The sequence below is a fragment of the Papaver somniferum genome, chromosome 11, assembly GCF_003573695.1.
Source record: "Papaver somniferum cultivar HN1 chromosome 11, ASM357369v1, whole genome shotgun sequence".
Lineage (NCBI taxonomy): Eukaryota > Viridiplantae > Streptophyta > Magnoliopsida > Ranunculales > Papaveraceae > Papaver > Papaver somniferum.
In genome coordinates this window covers 45,649,416-45,671,605 of record NC_039368.1, presented here as the reverse complement: position 1 = coordinate 45,671,605, position 22,190 = coordinate 45,649,416, and the positions used below count along the sequence as shown (strand labels likewise).

Sequence of the window (22,190 nt, the reverse complement as noted above, 5' to 3'; positions counted from 1 at the left end):
GATTAGAGCTTTGTGGATGCGTTCCTTGGTAATTTTGATAACATTCTGAGAAGTTATATTGAGGATGATAGTAACAGTAAGGTTTACTATAGGAGTAGATAGTTCGGTTTTTGTTTACTTTGTTTTTTTTTTTCTTTTTGTTATAGTTTGTAAGGTTTTGGGTTCTCCTTAACCCAACAGAATGTGTCAAAACCCTCTCCAAAAAAAACAACAACTTATAAGATCCATGGCTGTTATTGATTCAATCCTACAACTTATATTGATTTGTTAACTTATATAGTTTTTGGTTCGATTATGGGCACAGAATTAAAACCGAACGGACACTTGTTAGTTTTCCGGAACTGAAAACTATAAATTTACCCTCATAATTCGGGTCGGTTCAAAACTTCCGGTTTCAGTTTACAGTTTCGGTTCGATTTTGCATGTTCTTAGGTAGACATGGGGTGTAAAAATGGTGTAAGAAACGCTTAAAAAAGGAAAATAAAGGAAAGGTGTAGTGGAGCACTGAACCTGGTAGTTCCAGGTTAGCACGGGATCATTATCTCCGTAAAATATCTATATAGTCAGGTCATAAAATGACCTAAAGCCGCTCATTGAGACTTTCTCTCAACTCTCTCTCACTTTTCTTCTTCTTCTCTCAAACCCTTGGAGGAGCGAGAGGAAGAGAAACATAGCAGACGACTATTCCCATCTCTCTATAGCTGAGGTAATATTTCTTATCGACTGTTCTTTATCCTTAGTTTGATCTTCATTTTCTCGCATTTTGTTTGCTTTGATCTTGATTCAGTTTTAGTTTCATAATACAGATCTTTCTTCTTCGTCTTCCTGTTAACTTTTAGATGAGTTATTGGATGTGTATGATATTGATATAATCTGTATTTAGAGTTTAATGTTCAGTGTTTCGTTCTCGTCTTTGGTTTGTTTGAGAGACTGCACAGATCTAGTTGTAGGTTTGTTCGGTTGCTTTTGTAGATTTCATTTATATATTTTCTGAGTTTGTTTTGAAGATCTGAAGTTTACATAGTTGAATATTGTATTTAATATGGAATCGAGTGCTATGAATCTATTCTTCTTTGATTTCTTTAGTTGGAAGCCTTGGAGTTTGCGATGTGGATTCTTTATTTTTTATAGATCTGGGATTTTGTCATGTTGACCTAGGAGTTTTTAAAGTATAACCTAGAATTCAGATCAATATGAGATTCGAATGGGATGATTTACTAGCAGTAGAGTCTCTGAACATTTAGAGTTCATGGTTGAATTGATTTCCCTACTTTTTTACTTCCGATTTAATTCTTTTGCAGTTTGCCTTATATCCACACATGAATCAGCCACCGGATGTATCTATTTTTCTACATTTTGTGTTGCTAGGAGATGATTCTGTGACTGACATCTTTCATAATTTCATTTGATAAAAGTTAATCTAAAACTGTACGACATGCTTAGATAATATCACTTGTTGCAACTTACTGGGAATCTATGACTGTCAAATGCATATTTGTCTTGAAATCCAGAACATCAATCACTTTTTTTTGTCTCTTCACTCTGGTTGCTTATCTTTATAGTACATACATGCTTAGATATCTCCTCCAATCCTTAAATCTGCTTCTCCACGTTTAACTGAAGTATTTCAAGAGGCAAAGAATAAAGTTATAGTTTCCCATCTTGATAAATTTATAGGTTGACATGATATATCTTCATCGTGTATGATGATGAGAACATTTATGAAGCTTCATTTTGTCTCCACAAATTCTTAATGTCTATCTTAATAATTTATAGATGTTCTTGATTCTATTCATCGAGCAGGCAATTGGTACTTGTTTACATGCTACACCTGTTCTGGTTATAACCATTGTTGTATTGTAGATAAGTTTATCTCATAGTCATTACTGTACTCAATGCTTGCTTTCTACTGCGATACAACCCTGATCAGCTTGTTTCTTTTCTTTGTAGTGTTTTTAGCTTTTGGAAGACATGATGGGGGAGAGGCCTCAACATCCAACTGTTGCCCAGAAAGTAGCTGGTCAGTTCCGTCTTAGTTTCAGCCTTTCTCAAGGTGCTGGTTCACTAAATGGAGCTTTTAACACTCCATCTATGTACCAGAGGCGATATGCCTATGGAAACAGCAATAGGGCATTCCAGACATGCCAAGTTAGTCAAGATCTATCTTTGATTAACCACAGTGCATCACCTGTCTTTGTGCAAGCACCTGCTGAGAAAGGATTGGCCAGCTTTGCTGTTGATTTTCTTATGGGAGGTGTCTCAGCTGCTGTCTCTAAAACTGCCGCTGCTCCAATTGAGCGTGTGAAGCTTTTGATCCAGAACCAGGATGAGATGATCAAGGCTGGCAGGCTCTCTGAACCCTACAAGGGAATTGGAGAGTGTTTTGGCCGTACAATCAAGGAGGAAGGTTTTGGATCATTGTGGAGAGGAAACACTGCCAATGTCATCCGTTACTTCCCTACCCAGGTTCGGACATTTCTTAATTTATTTTCACTGGAACATTTGGATTTATTCGTATTTCTTTTGCAATTTGCTGTAATTGATTACTGATTGGTTTTATTTGAAACCTTTGTTAGGCCTTGAACTTTGCATTTAAGGATTACTTCAAGAGGCTCTTTAGTTTCAAGAAGGACAGAGATGGCTACTGGAAATGGTTTGCTGGTAACTTGGCATCTGGAGGTGCTGCTGGTGCTTCTTCACTTCTCTTTGTGTACTCTCTTGACTACGCTAGAACCCGTCTTGCCAATGACGCCAAGTCTGCAAAGAAGGGAGGAGAGAGACAGTTCAATGGTTTGGTTGATGTCTACAGGAAGACTATTAAAACTGATGGAATTGCTGGGCTTTACCGTGGATTCAACATTTCATGTGCTGGAATCATTGTCTACCGTGGTCTTTACTTCGGATTGTACGATTCTCTAAAGCCAGTTCTTTTGACTGGGGACCTTTCAGTAAGTTTTGATTCTTGTCTCTTTTTTCTTTCACATTTATCTTCAAAGTGCTTTTATCTACATCAGACAGTGTATATTGGCTAAATTATCTCAAATGCTTGCTGTATCTTTGAAGACATTGTGTCTGACATACATGTTCTTTTGTTTATTGATTTTCAGGATAGTTTCATGGCCAGTTTTGCCCTTGGTTGGTTGATCACCAATGGTGCTGGACTTGCATCATACCCTATTGATACCGTTCGTAGAAGAATGATGATGACTTCCGGTGAAGCTGTTAAGTACAAGAGCTCTTTCGATGCTTTCCACCAGATTCTGAAGAATGAGGGAGCCAAGTCACTGTTCAAGGGTGCTGGTGCCAATGTCCTCCGTGCCATTGCTGGTGCTGGAGTGCTATCTGGTTACGACAAGCTTCAGCTTCTCGTCCTTGGAAAGAAGTACGGTTCCGGAGGCGGCTAATTAACACACTCTAGGATCTGTAGTAGCCTCATTTGTGATGATGAAAAAAATTTATATTTTTTTTTGAGTTCAGTTTGATAAGTTTAGGTGGCGGGATTTTACCTTTTCGCTGGGAATAATTTTTCTGTAGGTTGGGGAGTTTCTCCCCCTGAAAACCTTTTCTTTTCCATTTTGGACCAAGTTTTGTTTACATACATCTGATTGTTGTTCGGTTGCAAACATGCAATTGCTTGCTTCTTTTTAAGGGTTTGCAAATTTTATTCTTGTCCTAATTTATGGTTTCTTTTTGTTTCTCATCTGCTTAGATAAAATGTGTACTCTTTCATCTTCCAAAAAATTAGATCTTTCTATATGAAATACCCAATTCAGAAACTTTGAAAAGCACGAGCATCTTGAACAGTTATCATGAACACCCCAATCATCATAAAATACAAATTGATGCTGCGTTTCTACAAGGAAAATATGCTTAACATAGCGAGATGGAGCCTGAAGGTTTGTCTGATGGTTCAATATCGCCGTACAAAAATTAGATGCTCTTGTCAAATTGCTTGTGTAATACAACCAAGCTGTAACATGGCCATTTCCTCTATCCTGTTCTAGTGCATTCTTCACGAAAAAGGATCAAGGAGGAATTCAGAGAATGCACTGGAACAGGTCAAATGCTTTATGCTGTTAGCTGGGCAAGTAGAACAGGTCAAATGCTTTATGTTGATAGCTGGGCAAGTTCTTCGGGATCTAAGAGCATCTCCAATGCTAGGGGTGAAGGTCTTAAAAAAATTGTTGCAGATGAAATAGTCCCACATTGCCTAAAACACCTAGCCTCTATACACATATAACACTATGGGCCTCTTCACTCACTGCCAATTGATTTTGAGTTGGAAGTCCAGAAATGAGTGGTATAAATTCCACCCGTATACGATCCACGTGTTAAGAGGCTTAAATCGTCCTTACTCGTGAAGGGGAGTGTTGGAGAAGAAATAGTCCCACATTGCCTAAAACACCTAGCCTCTATATAGATATAATACCATGGACCTCTCCACTCATTGCCAATTAATTTTAAGTTGGAAGCCCAGAAATCTTACATAAATATGCCCAGGATTTATCATTTTTTTGGGTAAAAGTTTATCTCCAATAAATGGATACTGAACATGAAGACAAAAAGAGAAAGATGGTGAACCTTTTACTCTACGGACTAGATTCCTTTCTCCGTGCTCTCAAATAGTGTTTTTTCAAAAAACAAACAGGGATTAGTCCACGAGTGAGTTGGAGGGAGTTTAATGTATTTTGAATCTTGGGGAATTTGAGGGAGTGTAAGAAAGTATTGAGAGTTTGAGAGAGTTTGGTGTGTTGAGTGTAGGGAGTTTGAGAGACTCTCCAAAAATCTCTACTTTTTTGAGAGATTTGGAGTGAGGTAAAAATACACTATAAACTCCCTAGAACTCCCCAGAAAAAAACAAACTCCCTATCATTCTAATTTTTACCACTAACAGGGAGTTTAAGAGTTTCTTTCAAACTCCCCCACGACTAACGGGGTTTTCTAGGGAGCTGGGAAGACTCTTTTAAACTCTCCCACGACTAACGGAGATTTTAAGAGACTCCCTCGAACTCCCTCACGACTAACGGGAAAAAACACAACTACACCCAACTCCCCCAACTCCCTTGAGGACTAACACCCTGAAAAACTTTCTTTTCCATCGCCTCATAATGGAGTAACTTTCTTAAACTGGATTCCCTAGTCTAAGTAAGAAAGGGTTAGTGGATATGCTGATTGATCATCAATAATAATGAAGGATTGGAATGCAGTAGGGGTTTTTAATTTTTTCCCTGCATTGTTATATTTTGGTAAGTTATTTTAAAATTCTTTTGCTTTGTTGCTATTGAGCATCATTCATATTTCATTTCTGGCTACCTGCTTGTTTCGATCTTTGTGGAAAGGATGCTGTTGAGCATCAATTGTTATGATGTTGCTGAGCATTAGCTATTTAATTTGATTTTTAATTCTATAACAAGAATCTCTCCAATTTTGTGCTGCTTGTCTCCTCTCTAAGATTGAAATTGGTCGACTTTTAGGCCCTGTAATCCTTGCTTTTCTTTATGCAATGGATGGAAGGGTGTCGAACATTTCTTCAAGATTGAGAAAGAACACCGGTTGCCTGCTTTTTTAATCACCATTCTTACTGATTCATTTTGATAAAGTGATACATTGGTATCCATGGATTGTTTTCACTGGGAATATTTGGGGTGTGAGTTTAGCTTGCCAAATCATACTTGTTTTTCTAAAATTCTCGTAGAACTAATAGGATTTGATCGGGTTTCGGAGGCAGGAGGAATATCAACACTTAGAAAATTAGATTGAGAATAAGAAAGTCTCTGTATTTACTTTTTGGGTGTGATGGGCAACAAGTGTTTGTTAAATTGACTAACCGGGGTATTAGGTAAACTCTTTCATCACAAAGAAGGTATGATTGCTAATGAAATCGAAAAGGAAAGTTGGCACATTTAGTCTTGGTCTTAAAATACCTGGCGTTTTTAGGGGCCACTCAAAAGGATTTAGGGGCCAACAATAAAACAAAAAAGGTCATCCAAAGGGAAAATGTAGCCAGTCCTTATCTCGCGTAATTTGTAATGGCGAAATTACCCTTATATATTCGGAGGATATGATAACATTGTTACCCTCCGAATGCAATCGGAGGCCAAAATATTTGCCAGACGTCCGATTATATGAGGTGCAGTATTTATTGGTTCGTGTTTTGGATTCAGCGTTAATCGGGAGTTAAATATATTACAAAACCTACCGATTATAAGTTGCCGCAAATTCAAATTTTGAAAGCTACCATAATCGGTAGATATGCTAAATCCAATACCTACCGATTATTGGTTTCTCCACATTCAACTTTCGTCAAATTAGCCGTTGGAGTTTTTGGGAAAAACAAAAAGAGCCGTTGGACCCTAAACCTATATAAAGAAACTCATATCTATCACCCCAATTGCACCAAACTCTTTCCTCTCTTCAGTTTTAATTTTCATAACAAAAAACATGGATATTGCTTTTGCCGAAGAAGAAGATTGTGCTATTTATAGAGCGTGGGTTGTGGTAACTACTCATGATCGTGTTCACAAGCTCCACAAATCGGAATCCGAAGAGCAGATATGGAACCGTATCTTAATGGTATTTGAGGCCTTAGATGGTAATCGAATTCGAAGATCATCCAATGACATTAAGATGAGAAAGAATGCGCTAGATAAGGAGATTGACAAACTTGAAGATGAGGAACGGTTTGTTAGGAACGCTTTTCCTTGGTGGACGTATGAAAAACGAGCAAGTATCTCTGTAACTCCAATTCACATTAACAAAAGTTAGTACTAACTTGTTACTCATTCGTAATTTCAGAGAAATCTTGCGGATCGCCGGTATGTGGACCTCTACGGGAAACGATTTGAACATGAAGGATGCTACAAAATCAAGAGGGACAATTTCTATGGTCACTGGAAGTTATGATCTGTTTTAATACTTTTATGGTCAATTAGGAGTATGGATTTAGGTGCTTTTGACGAAATTGTAAGGTTAAGGTCGTTTGAACTTTATGTAATGGATGTAATCGGAGTATTATTAATATAAAAACTAGCCGATTATACGAAATCGATAGATTATTTTGTTAAACAACCTACCGATTGTAATATTCGGTTATTTTATGAGTCAACTTTCTTTCCGATTATGGTGTTGTTTGGTTCCAGGAAACAGTTTTTTTTTGAACTTGTAATATTCGGAGGATAATGTTTTTGTAAAGTTCCGAATGTACGATGGCCCAAAAATCAGAATTTGGAAAAACTTATACTTTTCAAATTTTGTCTTTGAAATAATCGGACGTTAAATTAGTTACCAAAACTTCCGAATATGGGATGTCTAACCTTCAATATGGGCCCTTGGAACCACCTGGAGCCATGGCGTGGTTTGTTTTGAACTTGTGATATTCGGAGGATAGGTTTTTTATAAAGTTCCGAATGTACGATGGCCCAAAAATCAGAATTTGGAAAAACTTATACTTTTCAAATTTTGTCTTTGAAATAATCGGACGTTAAATTAGTTACCAAAACTTCCGAATATGGGATGTCTAACCTTCAATATGGGCCCTTGGAACCACCTGGAGCCATGGCGTGGTTTGTTTTGAACTTGTGATATTCGGAGGATAGGTTTTTTATAAAGTTCCGAATGTACGATGGCCCAAAAATCAGAATTTGGAAAAACTTATACTTTTCAAATTTTGTCTTTGAAATAATCGGACGTTAAATTAGTTACCAAAACTTCCGAATATGGGATGTCTAACCTTCAATATGGCCCTTGGAACCACCTGGAGCCATGGCGTGGTTTGTTTTGAACTTGTGATATTCGGAGGATAGGTTTTTTATAAAGTTCCGAATGTACGATGGCCCAAAAATCAGAATTTGGAAAAACTTATACTTTTCAAATTTTGTCTTTGAAATAATCGGACGTTAAATTAGTTACCAAAACTTCCGAATATGGGATGTCTAACCTTCAATATTGGCCCTTGGAACCACCTGGAGCCATGGCGTGGTGGTTTGTTTTGAACTTGTGATTCGGAGGATAGGTTTTTTATAAAGTTCCGAATGTACGATGGCCCAAAAATCAGAATTTGGAAAAACTTATACTTTTCAAATTTTGTCTTTGAAATAATCGGAAGTTAAATTAGTTACCAAAACTTCCGAATTGGATGTCTAACCTTCAATATGGGCCCTTGGAACCACCTGGAGCCATGGCGTGGTTTGTTTTGAACTTGTGATATTCGGAGGATAGGTTTTTTATAAAGTTCCGAATGTACGATGGCCCAAAAATCAGAATTTGGAAAAACTTATACTTTTCAAATTTTGTCTTTGAAATAATCGGAAGTTAAATTAGTTACCAAAACTTCCGAATATGGGATGTCTAACCTTCAATATGGGCCCTTGGAACCACCTGGAGCCATGGCGTGGTTTGTTTTGAACTTGTGATATTCGGAGGATAGGTTTTTTATAAAGTTCCGAATGTACGATGGCCCAAAAATCAGAATTTGGAAAAACTTATACTTTTCAAATTTTGTCTTTGAAATAATCGGACGTTAAATTAGTTACCAAAACTTCCGAATTGGGCTGTCTAACCTTCAATATGGGCCCTTGGAACCACCTGGAGCCATGGCGTGGTTTGTTTTGAACTTGTGATATTCGGAGGATAGGTTTTTTATAAAGTTCCGAATGTACGATGGCCCAAAAATCAGAATTTGGAAAAACTTATACTTTTCAAATTTTGTCTTTGAAATAATCGGACGTTAAATTAGTTACCAAAACTTCCGAATATGGGATGTCTAACCTTCAATATTGGCCCTTGGAACCACCTGGAGCCATGGCGTGGTTTGTTTTGAACTTGTGATATTCGGAGGATAGGTTTTTTATAAAGTTCCGAATGTACGATGGCCCAAAAATCAGAATTTGGAAAAACTTATACTTTTCAAATTTTGTCTTTGAAATAATCGGAAGTTAAATTAGTTACCAAAACTTCCGAATATACCACACAAATCATTGTCATTTGAACTTGTCTAACTTAGTTACCCAAAAAATTTCCGAATGTACAACAAAAATCATTGTCATTTATCTGCTCTTCTTTACTTTACGACCGTGACTACCTCCCAGTCCTGCACGACCACGGGTTTGAGCACCTTCAGTTTGAGCACAGCTTCAGTTGGAGCAGCTTCAGCGCTCGATGAAGCTCGAGTTCTTTTACCCGTCTTTGATACTGCCACCTTGGGCTGATGCCTCTTCGTGACTTTCTCCCCAAACTGGGCAGCATAATCTTCGTTATCCATATTATCAACTAGATCTCTAGCCTCTTTGATCTTCTCAGCTGGCATGGGATCTCCGCTCTTCAAGCATGCAGTTAACATTTTGGAAAACACGCTTGAACCTATTCACCTGTTTTTTATACGTAATGACATAACATCAAACGGTAATTACCTAAGATTTATAGGAATAATATAAAATGAACAAAAATATAAGAACACGCACCAGTCTATCATAACCAGCTGGTTTGTCTTTGATGATACAATTATAACTTGAACCCGCCGCAGTAGTGTTGGATTTGATTTCACGGATAACCAAAGGATGTGATACCTTGTTATACCAACTCATATAGTCTGGAGAATTTTCATCACCTCGGATGGTTCGTCTACCAGTGTCGATAATGAAGTCATTCCTCTTATCCCAGTTATCAAGAACAGTAGGTGGGCCTGTGTGAACAATCGTGAGATTGTCACCACTAGAAGAACACAACTCCAACTCCAATTTGTAGTAATCCCCCATTTTCTCCAGAGGTTGATGTTGTATATACCCGTGTTGTCGCATCACCCTAGAGGGGTTATACATCACATATCCTGTGGGGTGCCACAATGGTCCAAAATAAAGGGACAAGTCCGACCGAACATTTATATGCCCACTGACTCGATCTTCCTTGTATGGATCAAAGCATACGTCTGAGGCCTTCAATTGGTCCAAAATCTCCCTCATGCGAATCAACTTGCTCCTTTGTCCTAGAACGGTTGTCTTCAAATATATACTTTGTTCCTCTAGGAGTACCTTTGCACCACCCCGGGTTCTCTCCGGCCAACTTCAGGATAGGGAAGTGGTCATAGATCCATGCCTATATACATAAGAAACCAAGTTTTAGTAAATAGATTGTGTATATTCGGTAGTAATTTCCAAACATAATTTCCGATTATATATAATCGGAAACAAAACTGAGTAGCTATCCACCGAATACACAACATTCGAAAATATATATGGATCATTTCCTACCGAATATGCGTCATTTGGAGTTCAGTAACCTATAGCTTTTTGGCCTGTATATTCGGTTCTAATATCAAAAGAATATTTCCGATTGTATATAATCGGGAAAACAATTAAGTACCTAGCCACCGAATAACCAACATTCGGAAAATAAGATGGATCAATTCCTACCGAATATGCGTCATTTGGAGTTCAGTAACCTATAGCTTTTCTGGCCTGTATATTCGGTTCTAATATCAAAAGAATATTTCCGATTGTATATAATCGGAAAACAAAGTAAGTACTTAACCACCGAATAACCAACATTCGGAAAAGATGGATAATTTCCTACCGAATATGCGTCATTTGGAGTTATGGATATGCATCATATGTATTGTCTACTGAATAACTATAGAGTGAGTTATAGAGTTAAAGAAAAAACCTGCAATAGAGCCACATTCCCGAACTTGGCAGGTTCCTAGCCTCGAAGCCTTTCTCAACTCTTCCATCAAGAATGCTAGGCATGCCGTGCCCCAAGAATAGTCACCGACTTCATGGAGAGGATCCAAAAGTTGTATAAGGTTGGCGTCGATCCGGTTGCCAGAAGTATTGGGGAATATGACACATCCCAATACACAAGGAGATATGCGGTGGCAGCGTGGTTCACTTGCTCATCAGTTAACGTTCCATTCTTTTCCTTCTCCAAGGTGCCTCGAACATATTCATCAAAGCTGTAATGTTGATCTGTCTTGTTCTGTAACTTGCATGCCTCCTAAACTCTGCTGTTGTTGTCTCTTCATCCCAACCTAAGCACTTGTTAGTTAGAGAATAAAGTTGTGCCCAACTTAACTGCTTTGTAGTTAAACTTCACAGCTGTGCCTTGGTCGGGAAGGTTAAGAATCTGCACAACATCATCCGGGGTGATCGTCATCTCCCCAAACGGCATATGGAAAGTATCGGTCTCAGGATACATTCTCTCCACGAACGCCGATATGGCCACACGATCATGTTCCAACAATGAATTCTCGGCGGCATTAGCTAACCCCGAGTTGGCAACAATTGTCTTGAACCTTTCACATTCACCGGATAAAGGCCACGCAAGCATTTTTGTTGGTGCGGCGGTAGGTTTGAGTAGACGGACCGCATCTTGATGATCCTATTAATACAAGTATTACGATATAACACATAGACAATACATTAATAAAAAATAGTAATTTTATTACCTCGGTTTCATATATTTCTCTGGCCCATGAGTCTTTGTATCCAAATAGCAATTTTCCTCCATCCGCTGGTAGTCCAAGGATTGTGCCTGCTGGAATACCCTTCTTCTTCAAGTGCTGAGGGACAAGATGTGATGCTTTCTTAGCAATATCCTTCCTTACAACATCTTTTCCTTTTTTGGCTTTTTGGGTACCACTTGGTTGTCCTTCTTCTTCTACTCTTGCCACTGGATCAACTGGTTCAACACTTGGTCCTGCACTTTGTTGAGCGGCTTGTTCAACACTTGGTCGCACCCCTTGTTCACTGCCTTGTTGTTCAACAGTTGGTTGCACTCCTTGTTGACTGCTTTGTTCTTGTTCGCTTTGTTGAGCACCTGAATTATCTTTGGCACTCCTTTCCCTCCTAGCACTAGCTGTCACTTTCTTCCTCCCTTCTCGACTTTGTCTAAACAACAAAGAAAGGAACAATATTTACAAACTATACAATCGGAAGACAAAGTATGGAAATATAACCCGAATGTACACATTCGGACGTAAGAAGACACATATTGTTCCCGAATACAAAACAATCGGAAGCTAACTAAACATATTTGCAACCGAATATACATCAATTGGAGTTCAGAAGCTGTAAATTTTTCATCCTACACAATCGGAAGAAAAAGTGCACCTCTATAACCCGAATGTACAAATTCGGAAGTAAGAAGACACATATTTTTTCCGAATGAAAAACAATCGGAATATAACTAAACACGTTTACAACCGAATATTCATCAACTGGAGTTCAGAAACTCTAAAATTTTATCCTACACAATCGGAGGTATAAAACATTATATTGTCTTCCGAATAAATACTGGCCCCAAAATGGGATTTTTCCTATATCATAAATTTTGAGATTTTTTCAATATACATTCGGTAGTGAGTGTTCTTCCGAATACTTTGTGTCTACTTAAATATATTCGGTAGCCAAAAAATTCATTAAACTACCGATTATTAGCAGTTTGTATCCAGGAAGATATGGCCACCAATATTCGGCAGATAATCATCAAATCTTTCTCCCGAATACTGTCGATGTTCTTGAAAAATGAAGAACACGACTACATTCGGAAGTAGATGAGCATGCATATCGTCCGAATCTGGATAAATAACTGAAAACCCTAGAAATTTTTTTCTCGATTCGACGAATTAAAGCGAAATAAACCCCAAAAATGATAGATTCTTACCTAATTGGGGCCATTTGAAGTTGACGAAGTGTTTGAGTCTCGGAATCGCCACCACCGACTACATTGCCGGGTACTTGTTCTTCGCGTTCTTCGCGTTCTTCTTCATTTGCAGCAAGAATTTCTTTATTTCTTGCTAAAATTCCAATGTTTGGATCGATACCTCGAGCAACATTTTTGGTTCTAGGTCTGTGGGTTTCATTTCTCTTATCCATTGTTTTATAATCGAATCGACGATGTTTTGATTTTACGATTCGCGGCGATGTTTCGGTTGAACGAGGACAAAAAAAATTTCTTCCACAATCGGAAGATAATATGAAACTGGAAGAAGAAGAGTTGAAATGAGTAGAATTGTTTTTGATTTGGTTTTTATACAGTTTTACCAGAAGGGCATTTATGTAACTTCAATATCATATAGGGTACCCCTTAATTAGAGTCTTTGGCTGGGTATAAATTGATGACCCCTAAATTCTTTGGGATGGCCCCTAAAAACGCCAGGTTAAAATAGGGATGCGAGATACGGTGATTGTGAAAATGAAAAATCAATCTTTCGGTTGAAATGTATACAATAACAATTTGTGTTGTGGTGGGTAAAAATCGATAGGAAAAGGTTAAGAGGGTCGTGTTCGTGGAGGTTGTTATTAAAAACAACTATCAGTAAAAAGAAGAAAAAGAATAAAAAAGAGGAAAAACAAGAAGTCCAGCGAGAATCAAGTAATATTGTGTGATATCTCTAGGTTAGTGGGTAACCTTGTCCTCTTCTCCTAGCTTAGGTAATGGAGCTTAGTCGGTAACGCTTGAGAAAAAGGAAGGCTTAGCAGAGATTTCATCACAAAGGTGATTGTTTCTCTTTTTTGGAAAGCTATAAGACCCGGGAGTAAGTAATATACTATCGTTAGTTTCAAAAAAAATAAAAATAAAATAAATAATATACTATCGGATCCGGTGTTGGGGAATTACGGAGCATTGTCGTAAGTGAGTCTTTTGCCATCGCAGAATTAGGCTAATGGTTTGACAACGTCAACAAGGCTAAAATAGTCTTCTTCCCTTGGGATATTTAAACATTTTCTTTCTGGTTTGACATCATCTAGTTTTTGGGAAAACGTGGTAGATTTATTGGTCATTTTCCTATGGCTTTTGGGTAAACTCCTGTTTGGTTAAATTAGGTTTCGAGTTCCAATTCGATCTTTTGGCCAAGATGCCTGTTCAAGTTTTTTTTTCCTCTACATGATTTAATGGTTTTAAAATCTTTTGACCTACTTATTCTCTCTTTCCCTCTGTTCAATATTCATGGAGGGATTCTCTAATTTTAAGGTATAGCCTTTTATTTAAAAAAGTAGCTTCATTTTCCCTCCTGGATTAAAATTAGAGTTTTGGTGGCGATGGGTCCTGATCGAGACTTAAATTTCATTAGATGGTAGGGTCCTTTTAGAGTGTTCTTGTTTCATAATGATTTCAGAATAAATAATTTGGCGGGTTCTATTATTGGGTCATTTCTGCTTAACCATACCCCTGTAAACTCTGGTTCTGATGCTCTACTCCGTCAAATAAGATCAATCTGTTATATCCGCTACTCTTACTGAAAATGACCAAGGAAATCCAGGTACGCAGTTTCTGAAATCTTCTCTCTTTTTTCTTGCCCTAAACTTCTACAATTCCAGTTAACAGTTCTAGAATTATACTTGCTATTTTCCCTGAGACTAAATCTCAGTTTAGTTAGAAAAACCTTAAATTTCTTTCCAAACTTTCATATTGTAGACCCAGAAGATACAGCTGGAGACTTATTCTTTGCTTGGGTAGATGGATTCCACTTTGAAATTCTTCAATGGAATCTCAATATGATTAATGTTATAGTAAAAAATAATTTCCATTCAAAGGAATGGTTGTTCACCTGTTTTTATGGTTCTCCAAAGCATGACATGAAACTAGAGGTCATGGGAAACCTAGAAAACATTGCTCAAAGAATAAATTTTAATTAAATGCCTTGGTTAGTTATAGGTGATCTAAATATAATTTTTAATAGTGAGGAAAAGGAAGGAGGTCTTCCATTTAACAGAACCAAAATGGAACCAATTTTAAACTTACTTCAAAGAACAGGTTTGGAAGACCTGGGTTTCGAAGGGAACATTTTTACTTGGAGTAACAATAGAGAAGGCATGGTAAACATCAAGCAAAGGCTTGACACGGCCATGGCAAATGCTCACTGGAATTTCGAATTCAAAGAAGCTTCTCTAGAAAACTTAGTGGCTATTGGTTCAGACCATGGACCAATATGCCTTTCTCTAAAACCTTCTTCTTCTTTCTCTCCTCCTTCTTTCAAATTTTACGATACATGGTTAAAAGAACCATCCTGTTTAGAGGCTATCAAGAACTCTTGGACTCTAAACTCAGGGAACACAACAATAGATCTAATAGCAAATATTTCAACACTAACTCATAACCTTAGTACCTAGAAAAAAGTCGTTTTTGGAAAACCTAACCAAAAAATCTAATTACTTCTAAAAGTAATTGACAATTTGAATGCTCAACCAGCTTCTGCTGCCGTATCTTCTCCGACTAACAAAAAACTACTAGAGCTAGAAGCACTGTACGATACACAAGAAGAAATAGCTAGGCAACAGTCTAGAAATAACACTGTAGCTCTAGGTAAAAGAAATACTACATTCTTTCATGTAACTACCTTGAATAGAAGGAAAAGAAACCATATAGAGTGTATCCAAGACAAGGATAATAATGTTGTCTCAGCAAGACCAGAGATTGAAGAAGTTTTAACCTCTTACTTCTCTGATCTGTTCACTGAAAGTTCTTTGGCTTCAGATGAACTGATCTTCTCACACATTAATCCTTGTATTTCTATAGATGAAAATCTAGAAGTAACAATTACACCAACAACCGAGGAAATTTGTGAAGTAATCAAAAAGCTGAAACCAAACAAAGCACCGGGTCCTGATGGATTCCCGGTGAGTTTCTTTAAACATAATTGGGGAATAGTTGGCCCTCAGTTAGTCTCAGTCATCCAATATTTCTTCACAACTAGGCATCTGCACCCTGAACTAAATAAAACCTTTTTGTTCTTAATCCCCAAGAAAAAACACCCTATATCTCCTGCTGATTTTAGGCCAATTGACTTATGTAACACCCCTTATAAAATATAGCAAAGATTTTGGCCAATAGATTTAAGAGAACTCTAGAAAAAATAATCTCCCCTTTACAGTCAGCTTTTCTTTCTTCTAGAAAAATTTCCGATAACATAATAGTAGCCCACGAGGTAGTTCACTCAATGAAAAAAAGTAAAAAGAAAACAGGCAATATAGGGCTCAAAATTGACATGTCGAAAGCCTTCGACATAGTCAATTGGAATTTCTTAATAAAAACTCTAACTGCTTTTGGCTTTTCTGAACATTGGTGTCAGCTTATACATCAATGTCTCTCTACGTCTTCCATTTCTGTTCTACTTAATGAATACCTTATAGAGACTTCAATCCATCCAGGGGCATTAGGAAGGGAGACCCTTTATCTCCCTACCTCTTCATACTCTTTTTCGCGTCTGTTAAATCATCTTCAAAACACAAAAAAAGTTCAGGGGATAAAACTTACTCCCCCTCCCCCCCATCTCTCATCTTTTTTTCGCAGATGATTTGCTCCTTTTCACTAAGGCCGACATAGCTAGTTGCAAAAACTTATTAGAAGCCATACAAATTTTTAGTGCAACATCAGGTCAAGTAATAAAATTTGAAAAGTCAGGTCTCTTTTTTAGCAAAAAAAATCACAAGAAACACATATGCATCATTTGTAGATTGATGAAGATAAAGAAAATCAACATTAAGGATACACATTTAGGTGTACCTCTGTTCATAGATAGATTTAAACTGAAGATCATTGAAAAAATGGAATAAAAAATAAAAAACTGGCTTGGGAAGATCTTGTCACAGCCAAGTAAAATTGTTTTAAACAAATCTGTTCTTTCCAGTATGCCTATTTTCAGTATGGGATGCTTTATTCTTCCTAAAAAGATAATAAAAAGAATAAACGACATTCAAAGGGACTTTTGGAGGGTAAAAAATACTAATTCTAAGGGTATTTACATTAAGTCTTATGATTTCTTATGTAATCCAATATACCAAGGGGGTTTAGGCTTTATAAAAAATACTAATTCTGTACATAGATTTAGCGGTAAAATTTCCATCATTTGTAAGAAGCCATTTTAGTCTATCTTGTTTCAGTGACCCTTTTTGGTTAGTAAAAATTCTAATTCCTAGAATCTTATCTGCAATTTCTGGTGCAAAGCTACTTTTGACTTTCATTACATTCCACTTTTTAGTATTTGAGTCTATCAACTCAGATACAAGTGTTAAAAAGTTTTGTTGATTACCACAATAAGTTATGAGGTTTTGTGCCATACCTTGGACCCATTTATTTGTCCAAATGTGTATATACTTACCATCGCCTACCTCCCAGCAGCTGTATTTGAGAATTAAAGAAACTCCCTGTATAACACATCTCCATATCCACGAAGCATTATAATGTTTTTTGGAATGGAAAATTGTAGTATTTTTAAAGTATTTGTTCTTAAGAACAGAGCCTAAAAGGGTATTTTGTTGAGTTGCTATTCCCCATGCTAATTTAGCAATCATTGCTTTATTCATTTTGTTTGCTTCCTTAAACCCTAGACCTCATACTTCAGTTGGTTCACACATAAAACCCCAACTAATGGGATAATAACCCTTTGAATTTTTCTGTTTACCCCACCACAAGTCCCTTTGGACAATATCAATTTTATCTGTGATTTTTATAGGCAAGGAAAAGCAACTCATTTGATATATTGGCAGACTAGATAAAGAAAGCAGATTTGATTAGGACTTTTTTACTAGCTTGGAGTAAAGTTGTACCATTCCAAGTTTGAGCTTTGTTTTCCATATTTGTAACAATTTTATCAGAGGTCTTAATTTTTGACCTATCAACAAATAAAGGAGCACCTAAGTAGGAGTCTGTAATGCTATTTTTCTTAATCTTCATCAGTCTAATCATGATTAGTTGGTGTCTAGAATGTATTTTTTACTAAAGAAAATACTTTACTTAGAGAAGTTTATTAGCTGGCCCGACGCACTACTAAATTGGTTAATTATATTTAAAAGGGTTTTACAGTTAACAATACTTGCTTTAGAAAATAACAGATATTCGTCTGCAAAAAGAAGGTGAGAGATTGGGGTACCATGTCTAGAAATTTTAATTTCGGTTATATGTTTGTTTTTCTCCTTTGCTGAAAGGAGCCTAGAGAAAACATCCATGCATATTAGAAAAAGGTAAGGATATATTGGATCTCCTTGCCTTTAACCCTCTCGTAGGAGTGAAGAAATCACATGGCGAACCATTTAGAAGGACTGCGATTGAGGCAGTCGAGACGCATTGATAGATTAGATTACACCAATCCTTACTAAAACCAAAGGCAAATAGAGTTTGGAGTAAAAAATTCCAGTTGACTATGTCGAACGCCTTGGACATGTCTATTTTGATGCCTAATACTCCCTTTTTTGTTTTCATTTTCTTTATTGAGTGGAACACTTCATGTGCCACCATAATATTATTAGCAATTTGTCTGGAAGACAAGAATGCCGACTGGAAAGGTGAAATCATTTTTTCTAAGTGAATTTTCAATCTATTTGCTAAAAGTTTAGATAGAATTTTATAAGGGGTATTACTCAATCCTATTGGTCTGAAATCACTAGGGAATTTTGGTTGTTTTATTTTAGGAATTAAGAAAAGAAAGGTCTCATTTAACTTTGGGTTAATTGTTTTTGTTACATAAACATTTTGTACTATTGCAACTATTTGACTCCCAACTAGTAACCAATTGTGTTTAAAAAAAATCACCAGGAAACCATCTGGCCCTGGCGATTTGTTTGACTTCATTGATTTTACCACCATCCAAACTTCGCCTGAAGTTGGAATCCGTAGTAAATCCTCATTGTCCTGCTCTGAAATGACCTTAGGTATAAGATTCATAAGCTCTTGGTCAGGGACAGTAGGAGAGACAGTGAACAGAGTTTCAAAATGCGTTTTCAGTTCCTCCGCAATTTGAGTTTTTTGTTTCAAAATTTCCCCATTTTGGTTTAAAAGACAATCAATTTTGTTACACTTTCTTCTCTTTAAGGTTTTTAAGGAGAAAGAAAAGCTGGAGAGCTTAAAGATGTGTCGGAAAGAACATCCAGATCAATTTTTTCATCTAACAGGACCTTAAATTCATCCTCCCAGCTTTTAGATTCATCATCAAAATCAATGAAAGGAGAAGAATCATAAATTCCTTCAAGCATACGCTTTTCTAGAATGACGTAGTTTTCCTGAACATGACCCAATCTGTTACATGTTAGGCATATACGATGTGGAAGGTTCATGTAAACAAAATAGATCACCGATTCAGGATTATTCCCAACCTTAGCTCTAACAGATTTCAATAGTTTTCTTTCAATATTAAGCTCAACCTTCACAAAAAGGGGATCACCTGGTTCAGGGATAGCATTTGGTGGGTATATTTTGGAGACTCTACCAATCTTTTTGCAAATCCTAGCTATTATGCAGTCAAGATAATGAAAGTTTTGTAAGTTTAAAAGCTGAACCCAAACTGATATAAACTTCAATGCATCTCTTTCTATTAAACCATCCGAGAAAATGAGACACGTAGGAAAAGCATCACGGTATACCTGCCAGGGTCTATGAGCCAGTATTAAAGACACATGTTCCCTTTGATGGAACTCAATTAGAAATAAATTTTCGGATATAAAAGAGATAGTGAATTTGATTCTTGGTCCCCATCGATAGTTTAAAGCATATTTGATGTAAGCCTTGTCGAAAATAGAAGTCGAGAAAACTCTTCCCACTAAAGAAGTTTCACTATTTATGTTTTCAATGATCAGGGGAAAACGAGGAGGAGGAGGTGAGTCTCTAGTATACGCACGTCTCAGAATTGGTTGAGTCAATAAGGGTTGTAAATCCACTGGAAAAAGCATTGGCTGATTCATTAAAGACAATCTGAAAGAGCAGTAAAGAAACTGAACAAAAAACAGTACAAAAGAAGTAACGAGCTCTTACGGAGAAGAGTTAAAAAGACGGATAGAAAGTTCCACTGCAATAAAAGTGTGCAAGAGGAACTGGGATAACGAAAAGGAGATTTTCCAGGGTATTAAATAGCCAACACATAAAATCCAAAAGAATAGATGAAAAAATCCACGTAATGAGAGATATAGGAACCTATGTAGTAGAGGTAAAGCCTCCTACAGTTTTAGGGAAAGGCATGCTTGAGAAAGTATGGGTTTTTGGCGTACAAAACTTAGCTGTCAAAGAAAAGACAGTAAAAAACTTTTTCAGTTTTTGATATTTCATAATCCTAAAGACCCTTTTCCAACCAAGTGCAAAACAGATACTTGAAAAGTAAAAAGTAATTGATGCACAGTAACGCAAAGACTTGTTTGGGCTATCCAAAAGAAGACCGGTATCTCATTCTTCAATATCCCAAAACTGAAACTATAAAAACGAGTTTCCAAGAAAAGATGATATCTAAAATAAGAGTAAAACATACCATTAATAAGAATTTTGTAAAAGCAAAACAGATAACCCACAACACAGTCTATCGAGGAGAAAGTCGTATCTTAACCTTCTCTATGACTCAAGGTCTATCGACACATCATTAATTCTTAGTTCCAAAACTAAGGTTTCTTAATTATAAAACATTATTAGGACCTTGGCATTGGATATCAAATTTAGGTAAAAAAGTTTTACTTTCATTTGTTTAGCCACATGGGATTAACCCACAACAAAAAGGTGTTAATATGACCTCCATATGGGATGACCTTCACCCCTAGCATTGGAGATGCTCTAATAAAGTTATCTTTGAGTCAAACAATGAAGTGGTAATAATATCTGTTAGTAAATCTGAATCCATTGTTCGCTAGGTATATCAATGTCTCATATTGGGGTATTAAGAATAAAATATTTGGAAATGTTTCTCGGTTTTGCAAATCTGTTGATAGAATAGCTAGTGGTGTCACAAATACTGAAATTTCGCAGGCTCTGCCATTTTTCTTTATAACATAAAGTTCTATTGAGAAAACAACAAGAGTACATACCATACAATACAAGGGACAAACTGAAAACTGACACAAAAGTAACTAACGAACTAAACCAACTACTAATTAAAAAGTAAACACAAAGATACAAACTAAACCATCAGAATCGAACAAACACAAAGACACACTCTCCTACAACTAACTAACAAACTCAAGCCTAACTGAGAGAATCCTAATTTTCAGTATACATATCATATTGATAATATTTTGCATCCTTCACAAACATGGATTTGGAGAGAATTGGATTGGTTGGATTAAATGGTGTGTTTCTTCTACTCACTTATCTGTGCTAGTGAATGGAAGCTCTACTGAGAAGTTCAAGCCAGAAAAAGGTTTGAGACAAGGAGATTCTCTTTGTCCTTACCTCTTTATCATGGTGGTGGAGATACTATCAAAACTAATGAATGATGCAGTGGAAAGAGGTCAACTTAGTGGTTTCAAAGTGGCTGGTACAATAATATCTCATCTGCAGTTTGCTGATGATACTCTCATTTTTTTGAATGCCAATTCTGATGAAGTTACAAGGCTTTTCATTATTCTATCAATTTTTGAAGCACTTACAATTATGAGATTAAACCTTGAGAAGAGTACCATGATCAGTGTTGGTGCAGATGATGTTATAGAAGTTCTAGCTAAAAAATTAGGCTGTAAAACTGAAAAGCTTCCTATAAAGTACCTTGGTCTCCCTATTGGTGTTAGTTCAAGATGTATTTCTGTATGGACTCCGTTATAGAGATGATGGAGTTGAAGCTTTCTGCTTGGAAAAGGAAATACTTAAACAAAGAAGGGAGATTAGTGTTAATTAAACACTGTTTATCTAGCCTGCCAATGTATTACATGTCCTTGTTCAACCTTCCTGCTTGTGTGGAAAAGAAGATGGTGGCCTTAATGAGGAACTTCTTATGGGGATCTACACAAGATAGGACAAAAATGGTTTGGGTGGGATGGACTAAAATCTGCATATCAAAGCAATATGGTGGATTGGGTGTTAGGAGTTTGAGATTGACTAATAAATCTCTTATGGTTAAATGGGTGTGGAAATACTCAAGACAAAAGAAAGTGCTATGGAGGAGGATTGTGTAACAGAAAATGAAAGTTGCTGAGGATGTGATGCTACCAACATTGATGATGAAGTTCAAGGAAAGAGTTTGTGGAAAAATGTCTCAAGAATGGTCCCTGAAGTTCAAAACTTTATGAGTTTCAAGATGAGGAATGAAAAAGGTATATGATTCTGGTATGATAAATGGTTGGTGAATGGTTGTATTAAAGATCTTTTCCCGGTTATTTTCAAAGCTTGCACAAAGGAACAAGCTTATGTGGCGGATATGATTTTTGCAGGAAGATGGTCAGGTGATTTTAAGCATCCTTAAAAATCTAATGAACAACTTGAATGGGATCTCTTAAAAAGATATTTGGGTA

At 36.7% G+C, this 22,190-nt stretch overlaps 1 protein-coding gene across 1 annotated transcript; it reads left to right on the top strand.

The window, feature by feature from the left end:
* Nucleotides 1-590: 590 nt before the first annotated feature.
* On the top strand, nucleotides 591-3,681 carry LOC113323073 (ADP,ATP carrier protein 1, mitochondrial-like). Its single transcript, XM_026571320.1, has 4 exons — nucleotides 591-706; nucleotides 1,951-2,466; nucleotides 2,577-2,948; nucleotides 3,108-3,681. The coding sequence occupies exons 2-4, from the start codon at nucleotides 1,972-1,974 to the stop codon at nucleotides 3,402-3,404; spliced, it is 1,164 nt and encodes a 387-aa protein (XP_026427105.1). The 5' UTR covers nucleotides 591-706; nucleotides 1,951-1,971; the 3' UTR covers nucleotides 3,405-3,681.
* Nucleotides 3,682-22,190: the final 18,509 nt, after the last annotated feature.

Coding starts and splice junctions, on each gene's coding strand:
- LOC113323073 (XM_026571320.1), top strand. CDS start 1,972: ATGATGGGGGAGAGGCCTCAACATCCAACTGTTGCCCAGAAAGTAGCT. Junction 2,467..2,576: donor TCCGTTACTTCCCTACCCAG/GTTCGGACATTT, acceptor AACCTTTGTTAG/GCCTTGAACTTTGCATTTAA. Junction 2,949..3,107: donor TTTTGACTGGGGACCTTTCA/GTAAGTTTTGAT, acceptor ATTGATTTTCAG/GATAGTTTCATGGCCAGTTT.